The sequence below is a fragment of the Erythrolamprus reginae genome, chromosome 8 (genome assembly GCF_031021105.1).
Source record: "Erythrolamprus reginae isolate rEryReg1 chromosome 8, rEryReg1.hap1, whole genome shotgun sequence".
Taxonomy (NCBI): Eukaryota; Metazoa; Chordata; class Lepidosauria; order Squamata; family Dipsadidae; genus Erythrolamprus; species Erythrolamprus reginae.
The window spans coordinates 41,781,029-41,805,731 of NC_091957.1; the positions used below are offsets into that span (position 1 = coordinate 41,781,029).

The following is a 24,703-nucleotide window of genomic DNA, read 5'->3' on the forward strand; positions in this document are numbered from 1 at the left end:
ATTGTTTTCAATAAAAATTTAAATTTAAAAAGAAAAAAAAAGAAAGGAAAGTCAATAAACAGTTGTTGACATTAAAGAAGAAAAATAAAACACCGATTTCAGTGGAAACCAACACAACAACCTCAGGCTCGATCCGCTTTATGGTGTTTCTTAATAGAACAACATTATTATGGGGATTATTTTTGACAAAACTGGAAACTCTAATTCCTGTGTAAGGATACAGGTTTTAGAGAGGAGAGTGGGAGGGGAGAGGGGAGAGGGAAGAAAGAGGGAAAGGGAGAGAGATTGAGAGAGAGATGGTGAGATGAAGGATATGAAGGAACACTGTTCCTTTATCTTAAGAGACATAAATTTAGATTGAAATGCATGTCCAGGGATTTTATAATCTAGGGTTGCCAAGCCGGCTGGGCAATTTTGGGAGTTAAAGTCCAGACATCTTAAAGTTGTTAAGATGGAAAAACATTGCTACTGTAAAAACAATAAAATTGTCATTTTCAATGAGAGAGGGGAAAAAAGATTGATTGTGAAATATAGGCTCTTAATGCAAAGAAACAAATTAGTTTCAATGAATTAGTGAGGACACAGAGAAGTGGAATCAATCTAGCTCCGAAGATTAGGAGTTGCCAAATTCGGACAGCTACTGTATAGAAAAGGCGGGTCTGCATAGATTTATACAATGACCGATGACATGTGAGAGACTAACAAAAAAAACCCCTGGTGGATTTATAAACCTTTGGCAACATGTTTTGGGAAGCACACGGTTTGGGATGAAGTCACCTCAGCGTCTTCTTTGGAAGCACCAGAATCTATGATCCCCAGTGTTATGAAATACTTAAACTTGCCTTGAAAAAATGTAGATACTTTCTTTTTCTAAGAGCAGAAAGTAGTTTACAAAACAAAGAAAAAAGTTCTTTGGGAAAGTAATTGTTAAATAAACAGAGTCAAAGGTCTGATTCAGACATAATAAAAGTGAGACTGGGGCACACATAAACCCCATCTTTGTCCCTCCGTCTCCAGCATTGTGGTTTATCACACCACCTTTCCTTCTATACTTTTTATCATCATCTTAGAATAACAGATTACTAGAATATCAAAAACAGAATATCAAACTGTCATCACATTGTTTGACAGACATTGATTGCCTTAGAAGCTTGTATCTGCCTACTTAAAGTAGTTGCCGTGATCTAATGAGATATACATAACTGAATAAAACTAGTTGTTCAAGGTAAACCAGTTTACTCTGGTTTAATAAACCACGATTGAAATGCTCAGGGAAGCACAACGCTCATTTACAACTAAGTAAACAATGCTTTAGCGAACAAAGATTGTGATGTCAAATCAGGCCCTAGCTTCACCCTGGCATTATAACTATGCTGCTTTTAAAATTTCACATACTTTAACGCTTTTCTCTTGAAATCCTAGACCAGTGATGGCGAACCTATGGCACAGGTGCCACAGGTGGCATGCGGACCCATATCTGCTGACACGTGAGCCGTTGCCCTAGCTCAGCTCCAACATGCATGTTTGTGCTGGCCAGCTGATTTTTTGCCCACCTAGAGGCTCTATGAGGGTGTTTTTGGCTTCCAGAGAGCCTCCGAGGGGATGGAGGAGGGTGTTTTTACCCTCTCCCGGCTCCAGGGAACTGTTGGAACCTGGGGAGGGCAAAACACGAGCCTACTGGGCCCACCAGAAGTTGTGAAACAGGCCATTTTCAGCCTCCAGATGGCCTCCAGGTGGCCTGGGAAGCTGTTTTCGCCTTCCCCGGGCATTGAATTATGGGTGTGGGCACTCACACATGTGCAATAGCGTGCACGCATGCTCTTTCAGCCCTCGAGGGAAAAAAGGTCGCCATCATTGTACTAGACATCTTTTTCTGAGGAGCTGGTATCTGGATTTATCACACCATGGTTGCATCTGCTATTTTTTCCCCTCTGGAGGCATCAGTACCACTACCCAATGGTTTTGTCAACATACTATGCTTAACTTGGTCAATGAATTAACCCATGTGAATTTGTTCTTAACAGAATAACAGAGTTGGAAGGGACCTTGGAGGTCTTCTAGTCCAATCCCTCCTTAGGCAGGAAATGCTACCCCAGTCTAGACATGTCCAGTCTCTTAAAAATCTCCACTGGTGGAGTACCTACAACTTCTGAAGGCAACTGATTAATTGTTCTGTCAGGGAATTTTTTCTTACTTCTACATTGATTTTCTCTTTGATTAGTTTCTATCCATTGCTTCTTGTCCTGCCCTCAGGTGCTTTGGAGAATAAGTCGATCCCCTTTTCTTTCTGGCAACTGCTGAGATATTGGAACACTGCTCTCATGTCTCTCAATTCTCTTCTCTTCATTAAACTTAGGCATACCCAGTTCCTGCAACTATTCATCATATATTTTAGTCTCCAGTTCTCTAATCATCTTTGTTGCTCTTCTTTGCACTCTTTCTAGAGTCTCAACATCTTTTTATAGCATGACAACCAAAATGGGACACAATGTTCTTGATCTAGTAAATGAAAAACTAACCTGGGTTTTCAACAGACATTAAAATTCCAACTCAAAAAGCAAACCAAGTTTAAAACCAACCAGGTTTATCGTTCTGTGCAAACATATTTGCCAAGGCTTTAACTTAACTTTGTTAAGCATGTTGTCTGACCTAAGTATTCTGTGGCTAGATGGTGGTCAGATGGTGGCCCACAGAGTTCTGTTTGGTCCTAGAAATGCTTTCAACATTTGGACTTCCTACTCTGTAGTCAAGGTATTAGGGTTTTTTTTCATGTGCCAGGAATGTCTGAAGGTAGGATCAAAAAAAGGAATATGATGGATAGGATGATGCAATCAAAACTCAGTTTACCCGCTTTGCCGAAGGGTGCAAAAGATTTAAAGCAAATAAATTCACATCATAGCATTGCACTTCCAAATGCTCTTCTGCTTAGAATTTGATGTTAGTTCATCCTCAGTAAGTAGAGGCTGTATCCTTGCAGCATACAGCTGATGGGCTCGCAAGAGACCCAATGTAAACCAGTATACAACAAGGAATGTCATGTTACTCTTCATTCATCTTTTTGTGTTATCTAAAATCCATGGACTAGGCTTGGCCTTAGAATAAGCCAAGTTGAATGGGTTCCATTTTAAGGAACATATCTGAGAAAAAGGAGAAGGGGTGAGAAAGGGACAATAAACAGCCAATTACTAGATTAATTTTATTGATCTGGAGTAGGAGTTGGGTCTTCTGTCTCAAGTATCAACTTCCTTGTTCTACTTCCATTTATGATTGGAGGTTGCCTTTCTAAGAAGACTTATCTAGACTGCAGGTAGACTTCTGGAAGTTTTCCATAATGCTACACTGAGCCTGTAGTAGCATTCCAATACTTTAAAAGAGGCGGTCCTTGACTTATGACCACAATTGGGACTGGAGCATCCCTCGCTAAGTGATTCGGTTGTTATGCAACACCTTCTCCCATTGACTTTACTTGTTGGAAGGCTCCTGGGAAAGTCACAAGTGACCAACTTGCTGGTTGCCTTGTGCCCAAATTTTGATCACATGACCAGGGGCACACTGCAACAGCCATTAGTGCAAGGACTGGTCATAAGTCTCTTTCCCCCCCCACTTCCATCACAACTTTGAACAATTGTTAAATGAATGGTTGTAAATTGAGGACTACCTGCATTGTAGGTTTCAGGAAAAGCTCTAGTAGGCATCATCATCTTTTAATGACCCGCTAATCCAGTGACGGCAAACCTTTTTTTCGTCGGGTGCCGAAACAGTGTGGTCATGCACTATCGTGCATGCGCGAGTGCCTACACTCATAATTCAATGTCTGGGGAGGGCAAAAAACAGCTTCTTGGCCTGTTTCCCAATTTCTGGTGGCCCCAGTAGGCTTGTGCTTCATCCTACCCAGGCTCCAAGCTTCCCTGGAGCCAAGGCAGGGTAAAAACGACCTCCCCTACCTGCTGGAGGCTCTCTGGAAGCCAAAAATGCCTCCCAAAGCCTCTGGGTGAGCCACAAATCAGCTGGCCAGTATACACATGTAGGTTGGAGCTGAGCTAGGGCAACAGCTCATGTGCCAGCAGATATGGCTCCGCGTGCCACCTGTGGCACCCGTGCCATAGGTTCACCATCACTGCCCTAATCCCTTATATTCAGCAGACATATTCTCATTCTAGTAGGCTTCCTATGTAGGTTAATTCTATAGACCCCCATTCTGTTTCTATCTCTGGCTATGTAACCTCAATGGCAATGTTTTTCAACTGTGGTGGCTGTAAGATGACTAGGACTTGAGTAACTTTGGAAGTTGAAGTCCACACATCTTAAAGCCACCAAGGCTGAGAGATGGTGCGGTATAGTCCAAAACATTTCCAATTAAGACTCATGCACAAATTAAAAATGGCAACGTTGTGCCTAGTATCCTTTTGCTTATGTCAAACTCTGCTCTGAATGCTCACCCCTTCTCCATGTTGGGCAGAGAGGTTATGCAAGGGTTTTCTACTCATAGGGGTCCTTGAAAGTTGAGTAGAAATATTTAAGAATGGATCCTTGGTAAACTCCAGTTTTGAAGAACAATCTGAATTGCAATCCAGCAACATCTGCAGGACAGAGATTTGCTTATTGTTGCTACTCCTAGTAGTAGTGTTCCTGAACAGATAAGAGACTTCCACTAGCTTTTGCATGAACATGAGATGGACGATGAGTTCCTGCTCAACGAGACAGGTTCAGAAGGGTCGGGGTGATTGGAATAACCCATGTCTCTTACTGGCATTGAATTCCCTGTTCAGTGATAATGCCTCGACAGGATGTAGCTTTCTTTTATTGCAAAGGTTCTCAAATCTGAGGATCTTTATTCAATAGCACAGTGTAAATATGTAAATATAGACAGCCATTGATGTTCAGTCTGGCTTTTTGTTTGTTGGTTTGTTTGGTTATTCTGTCTTGAGACTGCAAAAAGTCAAGATCAGAATTTTGCCGTTGGTAGGTTTCTGGCCTTCAATTCACAGTGGACGATGGCTGACACCTGAAATAGCTCCCGATTTCCAGAAATTCTGGATTATGTTCTCAGGCCCGACTTGAGACGGCCCAGAAAGTGAGCAGAACCTGTACTTAGCGCAGTTCTACTCCCGAGGAGTTTTCGTACCTTAATTTCTTCTCTGTCACATTAACGTACTGGGTATGTCATTGTGTACACCCTCACACCCATCTTCTGAAAATCAGGCACGGTTTTGTAAAAATAGCACAGCATTTCAACAGCATGTACCGGTTGAGCCTGGAAAGGCCAAACGGAAAGCAAGTGGTTTTCCTGGATAAATGCTGTAAACTTTAAGGCACGCCATAAAAGGGAATTGGGGAGGAGGGGGGATTTAACTTTTCCATTTCTAGACTTTGCCAAGCTTTCTTTATCTTCACAACCTGGGGCATTTCTTGGAAATGCTGAATGGTTAAACCAGGGGTTGGCAACCTTAAACGCTCAAAGAGCCATTTGGACCAATAGCCACAAAACCCAAAACCTCTGGGTTCTCTTCCATTTCACTTTCAAAATGGTTGTTTTTCTCTTATCTCCATTTGGATATTTTTCAGCAAATGTTTATTCCGGAAATGTCTTGCAACATTCAACTTTTTTGTTGTTTGCCAATTTCTCACCACCTATTAAGTATACTTGCAAACGAATCTCGTCAGCAGTGAAAGCAAACGAATCTGCCCACGTATCATTAAATGTCCTGTTTTCATCTAAAACTTTTCTTTTCTTGGACTTATCCATGGTTGGTCTACCGGGGGTTGAAAACCTCAATAAATTGCATGCTGGTGGGTGTTGCACATTCGCGAGTTATTGTGACACACATTTTGAGTGAAGAAGCTGGAGCAGAGGGATGAAAGAGCTACATGCAGCTCCAGAGCTTTGGGTTGCTGACCCCTGGGTTAAACCATCTTTCCCTAGGAGTGATGGATCCTTTCTTTCCTTTTTTTAATTTTTTCATCCTTCTTTTTCATTTTTAAAATTTCCACTTTTAAGGGAGGAAAAAAGGAGGAGGGAAATTTATGAGGATGGACGTCTGGAAATATTTAAAAAATAAAACCTCAGCTTTCACGTTCCGTTTTATATACATAGATATGAGCAGGTATATCTACATATATAAATGAGAGGGATCCTGTTGATTAAACTCCAATTTTTTTAAAAAAATACGGGTAAGTATACTGGCGTTTTATAAATATACTGCAGTTTTGTGTCGTTTTATGCCCGTTCGTCCTTCTACGCTGCTTCTCACTAAAGCAGAATTGGAAAACAACCGAAAATAATTCCAGAAAAGGAGAATTAAAAATAAATAAAGAAGTCTGTCTCATCATGCAATGCAGTAGGCATCCGATGGTACTAAATTCTTATCCAATCTATTTACAATATAGCTGGATACATTATTGACGCAGGTTACAGTGTTTTTGTCACAAGGGATCGTCCCCCCCCCTCAGTTGCTCTCCGCTCTCCTCCGACAATCCCTCGCGTAGTCACACGTGGGTTTCGATGAAGGAATGTGTGTGCGAGAGCAGAGAGGCCTTAATGGTGAGTTCAGAAGCTCCGTTCTGGGCTTTCACAGCACCACTGTACTCACAAATGTCCCGGAAAAACTCACAGTTCTTTATTTTCCATTCTTTGAATTTCTTGGACGTCAAGTTAGGTTCGTGGAGCAAGCTGTTGATCATGGCCAGATCTCCTTCCTTGGCCTGTCAGAGAAAGAGAACATGTTCAGATGGAAAAATCAAGCCCAAGGATAAACATACCGTATTTTTCAGAGTATAAGACGCACCCCCCCAAAAAGAGCGTGAAAATTTGGGTAGGTCTTATACATTGAATGTAGGTTTCAAGGGCTGAAAAAATCCTTTGTAATGGAGGATTCAAGGGCTGAAAAAATCCTCTGAAATTGAGGTTTCAGAGGATGAAAAAAAATCCTCTGAAATAGATTTTGCATATCTTTTCCCTGGAGTGGGGAGGGAAAGGAGATTTTGAATTTTTGAATTTCACCCCTGGCTCCAGCTAACTGCATTCTTGAGGCTACATGATCTCATAAGATGTTTATTTTTCTGACGTGCGCATGATTTATGGTTCGTTATTATTCATTTAATTTTTCACTTAAGTTTTGGCTTGAGGCTCACTCTGAAGGTTAACCTGACTGATATCAGGGAGAGAAAAACCTTCCCTTCAGCTTTGAAATAAAGCATCAGGTAAAGGGAGTGGGGGGAAATGTAGAGGAATGAGATTAAGTTGACACAGCCAAGGACAAAAGGATGAATCGAATCAAACATTTAGATCCATTTGGAGTGAAATAATGGTGTCTGGGGCAAAATGGGTGGGAGAATCCAGCAAAATGATGACAGCAGCATCATATCATTAGAGGAGGCAGAGCTGGAAGGTGGAGTCAAGTGAATCATTAGCCTAGACTCTAGAGCAGTGTTTCCCAACCTTGGCAACTTGAAAATATTTGGATTTCAATTTCGCTGGCTGGGGAATTCTGGGAGTTGAAGTCCAAATATCTTCAAGTTGCCAAGGTTGGGAAACACTGCTCTAGAGCAGAGATGGCGAACCTCTTTGGGTTTGCATATCAAAAGAGTGTGAGTGTGCAGGCAAGATAACTGAAACTACACACACAGCGGACTGGTAGTGGCGGTAATGGGAATCCGTCCCTGTTTATAACTTAAAACTAATGTTATAAGTCGAACCCATCTTGAATTCTGTTACTATAAGTCCATGTATTTGCCATATGCTAAATAAATAAATAAACACCCCAATTTAGTATCGTGTGTTAGTTGACAAGATTCTTGGGGTTAGGTTTCAGCAATGAAACGTCTGGACTGGAACTTAGGTGTGAGCCTGGTCCTTTGTGCCTGTTGTTAGACACAAGTCTTGCCCCTTTTCTGCCTTGGTGTCATGCTGTTTCACCTGGGCCATAATCTTATGCTGTGATGAGAGAGATGCTCTTTCACTTATTTGAAGAAGAGCAGCAAGGTCTTGTGAATGTTCCTGGGTTAAATTGGCTTTCTGAAGATGGCCACTAGATGAAGAATTGGCCTTTCTATATTCTTCTAATATTCTAATATGAATCCTAGCGATCGGTCAGGTCCCACAGAGTCGGCCTTCTACAAGTCCCATCAATGCCATTTGTCGGGACCTAGGGGAAGGGCCTTCTCTGTGGGGGCCCCGGCCCTCTGGAATCAGTTCCCCCCGGAGATTCGTATTGCCCCCACCCTCCTCGGTTTTCGAAAGAGTCTATAAACTCACCTTTGCCACCAAGTTTGGGGTTATTAGACTCTGCCCCCTAGCCAGTGAATCTACAATGAGTTTGTTTAAATGTGTGTATTTTAATAGGTTTTTTAGTTTTTTAAATGTAACCTTTTAAATGTAACTTTTAATCTAATGTTAATTGTATCTTGGTGTTTATTACCTTTTTTATATGTTGTAAGCTGCCCCGAGTCTTCAGAGAGGGCGGCATATAAATCTAATAAATATTCTTTTTTAAAAAAATATTTTGTCTAATACACAATGAAGGTTGTAGAGCAGTGGTTCTCAACCTTTCTAATGCTGCGACCCCTTAATACAATTCCTCATGTTGTGGTGACCCCCAACCATAAGTCCTGCACCAATTCTCCCAACAGAGCTTTAAGCTGATTGGCAGGAATGTCAGAGGGACACCCCCACTGTAAACACCTGATTGGTCGGATTGTAAAATTATGTTCCAAAGTGCCAGAATAAAAGCTTTAGTTTCTAACACCATGGGAAATTTGTCTTTTCTGATGGTCTTAGGCGACCCCTGTGAAATGGTCATTCGACCCCCAAAGGGGTCCCGACCCCCAGGTTGAGAACCACTGTTGTAGAGGATATAGTAGAGAAGATATAGGAGATATAGGAGAGACTATAGGACAAGGGATGGAAGGCACTCTAGTGCGCTTATGTAGAAAAACTCTCAGTTGATACTATAACAAGCTACAGTCCCTTTCACTGGATCAACTACAGGGATAACGTGTTCTTACTTTTAAAGTACTTTTGAGTACTCTGATGCGATGCAACTTTTCATTGATGACAGGGTCATTGCATCTCTTTACGAAGGACCTCCGGAATTCCTGCTTGGTGGAAGGGCGTTGCTCTCCAAAGGCCGACAAGCTGGCTTGTTCCAAAGTCTTGTAGAGTTCATGAAGACCATCTGTGCTCTTCCTTCGTTCTTCTACTTTTTCTAAAGAGAAGCAAGCCTGCTTTAGTAGCCTTGTATTTATAGTGAAGGGGAACAGGCAAAATTAAAGACACAATCCTTATTGCACAGGTGAATATTGTGTAAATAAGAGCCACGGGAGTGCAGTGGTTGGAATACAGTATTGCAGGCTACAGTATTGCCCAGGATTTTCATTGATAAGCAAGGTGATTATTAAGTGAGTTATGTCCCAATATATGACATCTAAGTTGTTAACGGAATCATGCAATTGTTAAATAATGAGCCGCCCCGAGTGTTTGTGAGCTGCCCCGAGTCTTCGGAGAGGGACGGCATACAAATCTAATAAATAATAATAATAATAATAATAATGGGGGATATTAATAATAATAATAATAATAATAATAATAATTATTATTATTATTATTATTATTATTATTATTATTATTATTATTATTAATATCCCCCACTTACTTTGCTTGTCCAAAGCTGGTTGGGAAAGTCCCTGATCGCAATTATCTAAATCTCAGATTTTACCAACATCATAAAAACATACAAATTGCCAAGAACCCAAATTCTGATCACGTGACCATGGGGGTGGACTAAGGACTAACCACAAGTCACCTTTTCCAGTATTATCATAACAAATGGTCTCAGCTTCATCACTTCCGTCACTCACACTATTGGAAGTCCAGTTACTTTAACCTCTTACCTTCTTCACCCGAACTACTCGGCTTTTTAACGGCCAACTCCTCTTCCGACCGCTCTTCGGAGATCCCGCTTGTTTTTACTCGCCCTTTGATCCGGACATCGCGGTTTCGTGGAAGGCTTTGACTTCTTTGCTTCTGGGGCCTGGGGTGAGAACTCTGACCTTTGTAGCACTCGACCAACGGGAAAGGACCATCCTGATCGTGGTTGTGGCGTCTCTGGATGGGTAAGGTGGCTTGTCGCCGCCTCTCCGGGGACACCCCAAATCTCTCGTTCACATAGTCTGAATCAGTAGGGACAGTCTGAAGAAAATGGAGTCCTGAACTGGTCAATGGAGTCTCTATAAGATCCTGCCACGAACGTCGTTCTCGGTAGGGGGGCCTAGAACCTCCTGCAGAGTGAGCGTTCCCTACTGGATCCGGCCGGGATTCTTCTGCAGACGAATGGGAATAGGTGGATTCACTGGAGAAGTGACGGCCATGTTTGGGCTCAGGGAATGGACTTGAAGAATTCATCTACAAATAAATAAAACACCCTACTGTAAGATAGAGTTATGGAAAAACGTTGGAACCATACACGCCACGGTGGCGCAGTGGTTAGAATGTAGTATTGCAGGCTAATTCTGCTGACTGCCAGCAGTTTGATCCTCACTGTCTCAGCCTTCCATCCTTCCGAAGTGGGTAAACAGAGGACCCAAATTGTTGGGGCAATATATGCTGACTCTGTAAATTGCTTAGAGTGGGCTGTAAAGCACTGTGAAGCGGTATATAAGTCTATGTGCTATTGTTTCTTGCAGAGTTGCTTCCGTGTTGGCGACAGGATCTTTGTTACTGAAATCTATTATCTCTGTTATATTCAGTTGATACGTTGGCTTCAGGTTCCCAACAGACATCCAGAAAGAGTTTCCATGGAGATTTTTCATAATTCAGGTCATGGTTGTATCAAAGGTGCTTTTTGCAAAAAGGCAACTTTCTTTCTTTCTTTCTTTCTTTCTTTCTTTCTCTCTCCTTTCCTTTCCTCCCCTTTCCTTCCTTCCTTCTTTCCTTCTTTCCTTCCTTCCCTCCCTCCTTCCTTCCTTCCTTCCTTCTTTCCTTCCTTCCTTCCCTCCCTCCCTCAATCCTTCCCTCCCTCAATCCTTCCTTCCTTCTTTCCTTCCTCCCCTCCCTCTCTCCCTCTCTCCCTCCCTCAATCCTTCCCTCCCTCCTTCCTTCCCGCCCTCCCGCCCTCCTTCCTTCCTTCCTTCCTTCCTCCCGTCCTTCCTTCCTTCCTTCCTTCCTTCCCTTCTCATCCAAAAAGCTTTTTCAGTTCTAACAGAGCCAGAACGGAAGAAATCTTTTGGGTGAGAAGTGAAATATTTTCAAACAAAAATACCAAGGAAGTCCAGTTGCCTTTTGGAAAAAGCATCTTTGGGACATCCAGAAAGGGAGAGAGGGGGTGGTGGGGAGAAAAGAAAACGCAGGTTGGAATTCAAAAGATTTGCATTTCACAACTTTCTGGACTCACCGAGGGGGTCCGGTGGTAGGAATCACAAAGTACAATGGGTCCTTCTTGCTTCAACACTAAGGTGTTGTCAACATCTTCCTGGTCACTTTCACTCCAATAATCTGCTAAAAAAAGGTTTTCATTTTGTTCGGAAATGTATACTTTGCCAGGCAAATTTTCCCAAAGGCTGCAGAAAAGTCAGCTATTTTCAACTGCCTCTTTTGAATAACTAATTCCCAGAGCATTGTCTTATGTCAACCCATGTAATATGGCTGTATTACTATCATCCTTTTCAACATTTCTACTTATTTCTCTTATTGGCATCATTATTATAATTATTATTACTCTGCTGTTTTGCACATACACAGAGAGCTTATGCATCGGAGACAAATTCCTTGTGTGTCCAATCACACTTGACTAAATAAAATCTTATATTCTGTTTTGTTCTCCTCTGCTCTGCATCAGTGTTCCCTCTAATTTTTTTGGGGGGTGGGCGGAAAAGTATAGTGTGTGAGCGGCAGTCCCTTTGGGACTGGGCGGCACAGAAATAATAAATAAACAAACAAACAAACAAACAAACAAATAAAAAACCCACCCTGTTTTGCCTCAGAGAATTTCAAAATAAAATACTGTACTGTGTGTCTATAACAGTGAGCTCATAATAGGGCAACTCTATCAATATCAAAATGCCACTTAAATAATTGAGCTAGTTTCAAACTAGATTTTGATTTTCTTTCTCTCTTCTTTACTCCCATTCTTTTTCTCTCTCTTTTCCTTCCTCTCTTTTTTCTATCTGTTTCTCTCTCTTCCTCCCTTCCTCTCTCTCTCCTTCCCTCTCAGTCTTTCCCTCTCGGCTTCTGGGCAGGTTTGGAAAACTCTGAGTTGATGATGATTTTTAAGTGAGCGATTGCTCACTGCTCAGCTTAGAGGGAACTATGCTCTGCATTCCTCTGTTCTGTTCTCCTCTATTCTGTTCTGTTCTGCTCTGCACTGTTCTCCTCTTTTTATTTTATTTTATTTTGTTCTGTTCTGTTGCACATTTCTCTCCTCTCTATCTATTATGTTCTGTTCTGCTCTGTTCTGTTCTATACACTATTCCATTCTGTTCTGTTCTGCACTGCTCTCATCTATTCTATTCTATTCTGTTCTGTTCTTACTCCTCTGTTCTATTCTATTCTGTTCTGTTCCATTCCGTTCTGTTTTGTTCTTACTCCTCTGTTCTATCCTATCCTATCCTATTCTATCCTATTCTGTTCTGTTCTGTTCTACTCTACTCTCTTGCCATCAAGAAATGAACCTCACCTTCCTCTGCCCGAATATCTTTGTCATCAGGTGTGTAACCAATGGCAGCCAGACCTAGACGGTTCATCCATCTATTGAAAGATTTAAAAAAAGAGAAATATGAAGCGGTGAGTGGAAAATTTGAAGTTGCTGGCGATAATAGTTTTAAATTTTCTTTATTTCATTCATTCATTCATTCATTCATTCATTCATTCATTCATTCATTCATTCATTTCTGTGTTATTTATTCAACTTCAACTAATTATTCAACTTTGTATGCTCTAAGTACTCTTCTACTTTTTCTCATCTTTAACAGGGTTGGCTTAGGAAATTGCATTTTGCAACATTTGGTGGGATGGCTGCAGATTGATAACCCTGAAGCACAATGTGAAGTTTCCCATTTCACAGCTCTTTGATGCACCTTTAAATGCAACCCAAAAATAAATATTCCTGGCTGCTGTCTGACTGGTATTCTTAACCTTAGTATTAGTCCAATTCTGGTGTTAAGGGCAGCAAAATACTCATGTTTTATCTGTTCCTAGTAGTGGGAATTTCAACATAAATATCCAAAGAGAAAAGAATACCATCCTTCTATTCTCTTGCTCTATCCCCAAACGCATATCAGACTGAAATCTAATTTCAAATAGAATGTGTACCACCATGTTTTGTATTGTCCATTTTGTTGCATCTTTCCAACCTAAAACTATTACCGCTTGGGCACTTTCTACAGCTGCATCCTTAATTTCTCTGAAATCGCCCATATTCCTCCTTGTTATTATTACTGCCATCTCCGTTGTAATCACCCATTTTATATTCAGCATCCTATTAATCTCCTCTTGCATCTCTTTCAAAAATTTCTGTACTAACAGACACTCCCCAAACATATGCATAAACCAGTGTTTCCCAACCTTGCTAACTTGAAGACATCTGGACTTCAACTCCCAGAATTCCCCAGCTAGCATTTGCCGGCTCGGGAATTCTGGGAGTTGAAGTCCAAATGTCTTCAAGTTGCCAAGGTTGGGAAACACTGGCATAAACAACCCTCTCTCCTGACATCCATTACAAGAGAGTGCAACTTACCGGTTCATTTCTTCCAGGCAATCCGTTGCAAAGTAGAAGCTCTTGATTTTGGGATGGCAAGCTTTGAAAGCACTAGGAGGAGAGGAAGAAGACGGAGAAGGAAGAGGAGGAGGAAGAGGAGAAGAAGAAGAAAAAGAAGAAGAAGAAGAAGAAGAAGAAGAAGAAGAAGAAGAAGAAGGAGAGGAAAATTCAGCATCTGTTAAGATGACATCAAGTTGTCCAGTTCTATTGACCTTTATTTATATTGTATTTATTTACTTGTGTCCATCCTTTTTTTTTAAACAAATAACTCAAGGCAGCCAACACACACTCAAGGCAGCTTCTTCCTATTTTCCCCACAATAACAACCTTGTGAGATGGTGGGACTGACCCAAAGCCACCCATTCAGCTTTCATGCTTAACTGGGTTTTATTGCTGGGTCGCTTCTGACTAACAAGTTTCTATAGTTGGCTCCAGGAGTGAGTTCCTCCTTATTCAGACCTGTTCACCCAAAATGGTATTGACCTGCTGGTGATATCACGATGATGTCACCGAACCAGATCGGTCGATGCCGGTCCATGGGCGTTTAAAAAAGAATCAATTTTTTAAAAAAGGGTTTCTTCTGATCATGTGCAGAAGACGAGTTTCTGGCATTGTGCATGTGGTCTCCATCTTGTTTTTGGCTTTTTTGGGGTGGTGGTGGGGTGGTGGTGGTGAATTTTTTTGAATATTTTTCAAAATAGTTTTTTATTTTTATTTTTTTGAGCAGGAAGCCAAGTTTTCAGCATTGTGCATGCCATTGCCATCTTGCTTTTGGGTCTTTTAAAATTAATTAATTAATTAATTTATTCTATTTTGGGGGGCACTGCGCATGCATGCACACACCCACGAGGCTTGGCCACACAACCCGAAGGAAGCGAACCAGCAGCGAGGTAAATTAGAACCCACTCCTGGTCAGCTCTATAGGTTTTTCCATTGGGTTCAGGTCTGGGCTATTCCCAGGCCATTCCAGCAGTGAAATATTATTATCATTGAATTTTTTTTTTAAAAAAGTGTTGTTATTAGCCATCAAACCTTAAAAATACACTTTTCTCAAAATGTTTGCACAATTTTGGCTACTTCTGTAACGTTACAATAAAGACGATATTAATATTCCGGTCACAATTCAAAGTGTTGGTTATGACCTATAAAGCCCTTCATGGCATCAGACCAGAATATCTCCGGGACCGCCTTCTGCCGCACGAATCCCAGCGACCAGTTAGGTCCCACAGAGTTGGCCTTCTCTGGGTCCCGTCGACTAAACAATGTCGTCTGGTGGGACCCAGGGGAAGAGCCTTCTCTGTGGCGGCCCCGACCCTCTGGAACCAACTCCCCCCGGAGATTAGAATTGCCCCCACCCTCCTTGCCTTTCGCAAACTCCTCAAAACCCACCTCTGCCATCAGGCATGGGGGAATTGAGACATCTCCCCCAGGCCTATATAGTTTATGCAGGGTATGTTTGTGCATATGTTTTGCTTTTTAAATAAGGGTTTTTTAGAGTTTTTAAATATTAGATTTGTTATACATTGTTTTTATCATTGCTATAAGCCGCCCCGAGTCTACAGAGAGGGGCGGCATACAAATCTAATAAATAATATTTATTTATTTATTTATTTATTTGTTTGTTTGTTTGTTTGTTTGTTTGTTTGTTTATTTATTTATTTATTTATTTATTTATTTGTATGCCACCCCTCTCCGTAGACTCGGGGTGGCTAACAACAGTGGTAAAAACAACATGCGACAATCCAATACTAAAACAGCTAAAGACCCTTATTATAAAAACCAATCATACATACAAACATACCATGCATACATTGTAGCAGCCTAGGGGGAAAGAATATCTCAGTTCCCCCATGCTTGACGGCAGAGGTGGGTTTTAAGGAGTTTACGAATGGCAAGGAGGGTGGGGGCTATTCTAATCTCTGGGGGGAGTTGGTTCCAGAGGGCTCTTCCCCTGGGTCCTGCCAAACGACATTGTTTAGTTGACGGGACCCGGAGAAGGCCCACTCTGTGGGACCTAACCGGTCGCTGGGATTCGTGCGGCAGAAGGCGGTCCCAGAGATAATCTGGTCCGGTGCCATGAAGGGCTTTATAGGTCATAACCAACACTTTGAATTGTGACCGGAAACTGATCGGCAACCAATGCAGACTGCGGAGTGTTGGTGTAACATGGGCATATTTAGGGAAGCCCATGATAGCTCTCGCAGCTGCATTCTGCATGATCTGAAGTTTCCGAACACTTTTCAAAGGTAGCCCCATATAGAGACCATTACAGTAGTCGAGCCTCGAAGTGATGAGGGCATGAGTGACTGTGAGCAGTGAGTCCCGATCCAAATAATAATTTGCACTTTTGGTTTCTTTGTCTGGACTACTTCCAATATTGACAACAAGGGCATGAATTTAGGCACCTTTCCAAATTACCAAAATTTCCAAAGGAACAAGCACTGATTTCATATTTACTATTGATATCATAGGAGGCATTTAGTCAAGTGTCAAATTATGCTCCTGGCGTGAGATTCAAACATTGATGCACAATTCTACAGAGAAACACGACGTTTCCGGTGGCTTTGAATGCAATCCTGGCTGGGGGAATTCTGCGAGTTGAAGTCCACACCTCTCACACTACTTACCAGAGCTTACAAAACTTTTGCCAGACCCATCCTCAAATACAGCTCATCTGTTTGGAACCCATATTGCATCTCAGACATTAACACCCTTGAAAATGTCCAAAGATTCTTCACCAGAAGAGCCCTTCACTCCTCCACTCGAAATAGAATACCCTACGAGACTAGACTTTCAATCCTGGGCCTAGAAAGTTTAGAACTAAGACGCCTTAAACAAGATCTAAGTATTGCCCACAAGATCATATGCTGCAAAGTCCTGCCTGTCGGCAACTACTTCAGCTTCAACCACAACAATACAAGAGCACACAACAGATTTAAACTTAATATTAACCACTCCAAACTTGACTGTAAAAAATATGACTTCAGTAACCGAGTTGTCAAAGCGTGGAACTCATTACCGGACTCCATAGTGTCATCCCCAAACCCCCAACACTTTACCCTTAGATTATCTATGGTTGACCTATCCAGATTCCTAAGAGGTCAGTAAGGGGCGAGTACAAGTGCACTAGAGTGCCTTCCGTCCCCTGTCCTATTGCTCTCCTATATCTCCTATGTTCTATTACTACATCTTCTTTTCTATTATTTCTTAGATATATTTTACTGAGTATCTCCTCTATAACCTTCATCATGCATTTTACTATGTGTATACAGATATATACCCACTAAAACCCTCACTGTGTATTGGACAAAATAAATAAACAAATAAAAATAAATAAATAAATAAAGCCGCCAAGATTGAGAAATACTGGGGCAGACCACAATAAATGGCCTGTCACAAATAAATGCATTTTTATTTTATTCTTGTACGTCCTGAGTCCGTTGGTAGATGGATAGCCGATAAATTGAATGAATGAATGAATGAATGAATGAATGAATGAATGAATGAATAAGATACAGGTCTTGCTGAAGGGATTTCAGCAATCAAAGCCCGCTAGATGGCAGACAAGACCAGTCAAAGGAAGTGAGACAAAATTGGATTTTCTAAGGATTTTGTCAGGGGATATTGGGGTGCTTGCATTAATATGGGCTTAAGCTTCATGGTGGACTCAGTAATGGGCTGCTGCCCCCATGGGGTGGGGGGCACGCAGTGGAGGTAATAAGTTTATGCACTATTTATTGAATGGTTGGGTTTATGGTCATTGCAGGTTAATTAAGTCTGCATTCCACTGTAGTTCGATCCTGGCAGGCTCAGGGTTGACTCAGCCTTCCATTCTTCCAAGGTGGGTAAAATGAGGAGCCAGATTGTTGGGGGGAATATGCTGACTGTTAACCACATAGAGAGGGCTGTAAACCACTGTAAAGCTGTATATAAGTCTAAGGGCTATTGCTATTAAGCATGACATGAGCATTCTAAGTCTAACAAATAATAATAATTCTAGAAAAATCTACATACAAATAAGTGTGCATGGCAGACTGGTGCCCTTCAGAATGCATGCAAATTTTTGTTTGCTTTTTAAAAAAATTTAAACACCTGTTTAAAAGGACAAATAGGAAAATGTGTTTTAAAAGGCCTTAGGATGAAGTAGGTGGAAAATTAGGAAAGTAGATCTTTGAGCTTGTTTGTTTTCGTGCAGACGTTTCGTGACCCAAACTAGGTAACATCATCATTTATTTATTTGTGAAATTTATTTATTTGTGAAATTTATTTATTTGTGAAATTTATATGCCCAACTCCAATTGGACTCTGGGAGGCTCACAATAATCACGAGTACAAGTGCACTAGAGTGCCTTCCGTCCCCTGTCCTATTGCTCTCCTATATCTCCTATACCTTTCTTCTATTCCTATGTCTCTTCTTCTATTCTTTCATTGATATGTTCTATTACTATACCTTCTTTTCTATTATTTCTTAGATATATTTTACTATGAGTATCTCCTCTATAACCTTCATCATGTATTTTACTATGTATATATAGATATATACCCACTAAAACCCTCATTGTGTATTGAACTAACTAACTAACTAACTAACTGACTGACTGACTGACTGACTGACTGACTGACTGAATGAATGAATGAATGAATGAATGAATGAATGAATGAATAAATGACAATGTGAAAGATATGGGTACAATAACAACAACAGTAAACAGTATAAAATACATTAATAATCCTTAAAAACCATACATAATCATGTGGTGCTAGCCTTCAAATATGAAGTTCCTTCAAATTTGGTAATCTTGGAATAACCCCTAAAAGCAGCTTTGCACAATTTTCCATAAAGTACAAACAGATTTGTTGGGTCTGTAAACTTACTCACATCGCTACTTGGCGGGTAGTTCTGGTTCATACTTACTGTTTCCTTCTGCATTCAATTGCTCTGTCTATTCTGAACTCTGGTAAACTGATAAATCCTTCTGCTTTTTCATCCTGTGATTGGGGGAATGAGAAATACAGCTGAGACAGACCCAAGCTTGGCATATTTTCCTTCCATTGCAGATAATTAGGTTGCCAGATCAATGAACATGCTATAGCTGGTGCCAATTCTGTTTGTAGAGGGCCTTTAAATCCTAGGCACGTTCAGACAAAAGATTAATTTTCAGTCTATTAATAACCACATTATGCTCAGGAATATGGAACCATCATGGCATTCCGTTCTATTTTGAGGCATATGACTTTTGAAGCTGATTTAATGTCACTTTCTGCAAGCCTAAACCACAGTCAAAACCCAGAATTAAAGGCATTTAAGCTGACTGATTTTACAGTTCGGCCTTATCTTTTAGAATGCACAAGTCAGAAAAAAAGCTTTATGGGAAGCTTTGAATTGTTTTCTAACTGAGAACAATACCCACATTATTTTGTGAATCTATGTGGTGTAGATAATTCTTTTTTTTTAAAAAAAAAAAAAGGCTTAAAATAAGCCTAGTTTAGTTAAAAAGAAGTTTGCTGTGAAATTGTTTGAACTGTGAAATTCACATTTGGGTTGGCTTATGCTTAGCACCCCTGGTTTCCTGATTCCTTCTTTCTCCAAAAAATGATCAACATGATTATTATGGATCGCTCCTCTCACTCTCTCCATCCATTATCTGTCTGTCTGTCTGTCTGTCCGTCCGTCCGTCCGTCCGTCCAGCCACCCACCCACCCAACCATCCCTGTCTGTCTGTCTAAGATTCAGAGCCAGAAATCTCTGAATCTTACATGGGAAGAAACCCGAATATTATTATTATTATTATTATTATTATTATTATTATTATTTATTAGATTTGTATGTCGCCCCTCTCCATAGACTCGGGGCGGCTCACAACAATAATAAAACAGTATATAATAAACAAATCTAATATTTAAAAAGTATCTAAAAACCCATTATGCCAAGACCTTCATACCTGTACCCGTGAAAACCTACAAAAACAACTGTATCTATCTATCTATCTATCTATCTATCTATCTATCTATCTATCTATCTATCTATCTATCTATCTATCTATCTATCTACCTACCTACCTACCTACCTACCTACCTACCTACCTACCTACCTACCTACCTTCCCTGTCTGTCTGTCTGTCTAATCTACCTATCATCTATCTATCTGTCTGTCTGTCTAACTACCTATCTACCTACCTACCTATCAATCTACCTACCTACCTACCATCCATCCATCCATCCATCTCTGTCTGTCTATCTATCTATCTATCTATCTATCTATCTATCTATCTATCTATCTATCTATCTATCATCTTGTCTATCTGTGTCTGTCGGTATCTCTCTGATGTCCAGCTGTCTCTCTGTCTTTCATCTACACACACACACACACACACACACACACCTAAAGAACGACTGAAACCACATTTCTTATTGGGTGAAGAAAGAGGCATCTCCATTCTCTAGTTGTCCATTTCTCTACTAGGTGCAGAAGTCTAACAAGACATTCATCCCTCATTGATCAGCTCAAACACTTGTCTGCATTAAAATCTTGTCTGCCTCTGCTGACCAAGCCATTCATTTATTGGAAGGTTGTCCTATCCTCTCTGCTTTCTTCCGTTAAAACAGACTGGCTCTTTTATTCAGTTTACAGATTCCGTCTCCCTTGTAATTGCGCTTGGTACTCACATTTTGGTTAGTATACCAGTAGAGGGAAGAATCCTTCAGGACAAACCAGTATTTTTTCCATTTCTGGGTGAAGTAACCTTTGGCGTCCTTCTTCTTCCACAACCAGCCCTCACAGTCACCATGGCCCAAATCTTTACAGGAAATCCGACGCCGGCTGCTGTTGTTCAGAGAACCACCTATAAAGAAATGACGCAGAATGGGTACAATCAGGAGTGGGTTGCAACTGCTACAGGAAAGGATGGCGCACCGGTAGTGCATAGTGCTCTGTGTGTGCAGCTTCGGTTGTCTCGCAGGTGCGCACAAACATCCCAGCGTATTTTTGTTTTTTGTTCGCAGAAGCAGTATCTTGCAAGGGGATGCGCTAAAGCCCACTGCAACAATATCGCCAAAAAGGCTTCTAGAGTTGTTAACCTGATCCTACGTAGCTTCTGCTCCGGCAATCTCACACTACTCACCAGAGCCTACAAAACTTTTGGCAGACCCATCCTTGAATACAGCTCATCTGTCTGGAACCCATACCACATCTCGGACATCAACACCCTAGAAAATGTCCAAAGATACTTCACCAGAAGAGCCCTTCACTCCTCCACTCAAAACAGAATGCCCTACGAAAATAGACTAGCAATCCTGGGTCTAGAAAGCTTAGAACTACGGTGCCTAAAACACGATTTAAGTATTGCCCACAAGATCATATGCTGCAACGTCCTACCGGTCAAAGACTACTTCAGCTTCAACCGCAACAACACAAGAGCACGCAACAGATTCAAACTTAATATTAACTGCTCCAAACTTGACTGTAAAAAATATGACTTTAACAATCGAGTTGTCGAAGCGTGGAATTCATTACCAGACTCAATAGTGTCAACCCCTAACCCCCAACATTTCTCCCTTAGACTATCCACGATTGACCTCTCCAGGTTCCTAAGAGGTCAGTAAGGGGCGTACATAAGTGCATTAGTGTGCCTTTCGTCCCCTGTCCAATTGTCTTTCCTTTATCTCATGTATCATATACATTTTCTTCCTTTCATATATCTTCTCCTCTATTTTTACATATTATCTTTATATGTATTACTTCATGTCTATTCTCTTCCATATGTATTGTGTATTGGACAAATGAATAAATAATTAAAATAAAATGTGTGTGAGATTTGGGTGATTTTTTGCTTCTGTGCATGCAACATATTCTTATTTATGATGGTTGCGGCACCCCGGGGCAGTGAAGAGCTACCAAATTTTTTACTATCACACTGTGGGCGTGGCTTATGCAGGACGCCCTGCATTTTCTTTCAACATCTTTCAGTGCAAATTGGGTGCTCTAGGGCAGTTTCCCAACCTTGGCCATTTGAAGATATTTGGACTTCAACTTCCAGAATTCCCCAGCCAGCATTCGCTGGCTGGGGAATTCTGGGAGTTGAAGTCCAGATATCTTCAAGTGGCCAAGGTTGGGAAACACTGCTCTAAGTGGTTTACAGAATCAGCCTCTTGCTCCCAAAAATCTGGATCCTCAGTTTACAGACCTCGGAAGGATGGAAGGCTGAGTTAACCTTGAACGCCTGGCAGCTGAAAGTTAGCCAAAATAGCCTGCAGTTCTGCATTCTAACCACTGATCCTGGGACACTGCAACCATCATAATTATGAATCAATTGCCAAGCAAATTTTGATTATGTGACCACGGGGATGCTGCAATGATTGTAAGCAGAGAAGGGCTACCAAAACTTTTACTACCACACTGTGGGCGTGGCTTATGTATTTTCTTTCAACATCTGGAATTCTGGGAGTTGAAGTCCAGATATCTTCAAGTTGCCAAGGTTGGGAAACACTGCTCTAGGGTGGAGCTCCGTTTTTGATACCCCATTGCGTTCCCCCCCCCAATCCGGGTAGTAGCCCACCCCTGATCTCCATTTGCAACTGTCTGACAAGCAAAGTCAATGGGGAAGCCAAATTCACTTAACAACCGGGTTGCTAACTTATCAACTTTCAGTGATTCGCTTAACAACCGGGGGCAAGGAAGGTCATAAAATGGGGCAAAACTGACTTAACAAATGTTTCATTTAAAAATACGAATTTTGGGCTCAATTTATTTATTTATTTATTCATTTGTCCAATACACAATACATATGGAAGAGAACAGACATGAAGTAATATATATAAAGATAATATGTAAAAATAGAGGAGAAGATATATGAAAGGAAGAAAATATATATGATATATGAGATAAAGGAAAGACAATTGGACAGGGGACGAAAGGCACACTGGTGCACTTATGTACGCCCCTTACTGACCTCTTAGGAACCTGGAGAGGTCAATTGTGGATAGTCTAAGGGAGAAATGTTGGGGGTTAGGGGTTGACACTATTGAGTCTGGTAATTGTGGCCGCAAGTCGAGGACTAAGAAATCGGAAGGCTCTCTTGTCATTATTTTCACACAGCTGGATCACTCAGAAATTCTATTCTGCTTTTTTCTCATCACTTCTTCTTTTATCACCAGAAACAGAATTTCTTGTAATATTCATATCACTTTTCCTATAAAGCCGAGGGCAAATTTAATTAAAACATCAGACTGCGCAGTGTGAAAAATTGGGTTTACATTGTTATATTAATTATATTTGTCCTACAGCTGTGAAGCATAGTCGAGAGTTTAGATCCCATTAAATTATGATTCTTTCCTCTGTACCATCTTCACAGCTAGCCTGTACAAAGTTTATTTCTTTGGAACTCTGAATTCTGTGAATTGTCGAACAACTCCGTGTACAAGTGTGTCATAGAAAAAGAGGTTACTCTTGAGCAATCTTCTGCTTTTCAACATATTACAAAATGAATTTATTGAAATTGTCACATAATGACTCATTCTGACTGGCATTTAAAAATTGAACTGTTCCACATACTAATTAACATCCTGAACTCACTGGAGGCATTGGGCAGAATTTGAGATGGGCTGGAGGTTTGACATGATCAATGTGTTGGTTAATACCCAGCTTTATTTTTCCTTTCCACAGAAAACCAAGGAAACTGTACAAGTTCTTTACAGGAATAGCTATCACTAAGGTGCAGGAGGATCTCCAAGTCTGTAGATTGGGAGATCAAAGGGGGAAAATGGTGAATAAAATGAGCTATCATCCTAAATTATGTTGTTTGTTAGTAGGATTTGGTGATTGCATGAACCTGAGATGTTGGACGAGGAGGAAAGGAAGGAAGGAAGGAAGGAAGGAAGGAAGGAAGGTAATGGAAGGGAAGAGAAGAGAAGAGAAGAGGGAAGAGAAGAAGGAGAGGGAAGGAAGGAGAGAGGGAGGGAAGAGAAGGGGAGAGGAGAACAGAAGAGGGAAAAGGAAAAGAAGGGAGGACAGGAGGGGAGGGGAAGAGAAATAGAAAAGAGAAGAACAGACTCAAAAAAAGCAGAGATAAGAGTGATTGTGCACTGGATTTGACCTAGCGCAATAATTTAATATGTGCTAGGTGCACTATGTGTAATACTTGTCGGAGGTACAATGTTTTACTTCTCTCCAACTGTGACTTTAATGTCATCTTACTAAATTCTCAATTTTTCCAACCACTTACCTTTGGGCCATTTTTTGCTCTTTACCCTCAAGGAAGCATAGTGAAATGACTGGAATGAAAGACAAGAAGGAAAACATCGATTAGTTACATCGAGTCTGTGGAGAGGGGCGGCATACAAATCTAAATAATAAATAAATAAAATCACAGAAAAAGTTAAACAAGAGCATTGCGGAGAAAATGTCCTGCCCTGGGAACAACACATCAATTATCATTTCTTTTTGGGATTAACCCCACATTTCTTAAACCATTTGATTTTATTTATTTAATAACAACAACAACAAGAAGATGATGATGATATTTTCCATTGTCATGTTCAACTCTTGGAGACCCTATAGACCAGGTCTTTCCACATCTTTCTATCTTGTGCTACATCCATTGTTCCCTCTAAGCTGAGCAGGTGAGCAATCGCTCACTTAAAAATCATCATCAACTCAGAGTTTTCCAAACCTGCCCAGAAGCCGAGAGGGAAATTTTATTATTATTTCTGTGTTGCCCAGTCCCGAAGGGACTGCTGCTCAGACACTATACTTTTCCGCCCACCCCAAAAAAAATTTAGAAAGAACACTGGCTACATCTTTGAGTTTTTCTAGGTTGGAATCAGCTTCAATGGTGATTTAGCAATAATAATAATAGACTAACAATCCTGGGCCTAGAAAGCCTAGAACTACGGCGCCTAAAACACAATTTGAGTATTGCCCACAAGATCATGTGCTGCAACGTCCTACCGGTCAATGA

General features: G+C 40.9%; 1 protein-coding gene across 1 annotated transcript in view; it reads right to left on the reverse strand.

Annotated features, from left to right (window-relative positions):
- Positions 1-4,784: 4,784 nt before the first annotated feature.
- Positions 4,785-24,703, reverse strand: part of LOC139171704 (connector enhancer of kinase suppressor of ras 2-like) — a 290,698-nt gene continuing 270,779 nt past the window's right edge. The window contains exons 15-23 of the mRNA XM_070760142.1: positions 23,969-24,017; positions 20,415-20,590; positions 18,664-18,737; positions 13,728-13,799; positions 12,669-12,739; positions 11,388-11,491; positions 9,889-10,399; positions 9,004-9,203; positions 4,785-6,702 (exon numbers count right to left, since the gene is read on the reverse strand). Of these exons, the coding sequence (XP_070616243.1) occupies positions 6,487-6,702; positions 9,004-9,203; positions 9,889-10,399; positions 11,388-11,491; positions 12,669-12,739; positions 13,728-13,799; positions 18,664-18,737; positions 20,415-20,590; positions 23,969-24,017 (1,473 nt within the window). The 3' untranslated portion in view covers positions 4,785-6,486. The remainder of the gene's footprint in view (positions 6,703-9,003; positions 9,204-9,888; positions 10,400-11,387; positions 11,492-12,668; positions 12,740-13,727; positions 13,800-18,663; positions 18,738-20,414; positions 20,591-23,968; positions 24,018-24,703) is intronic.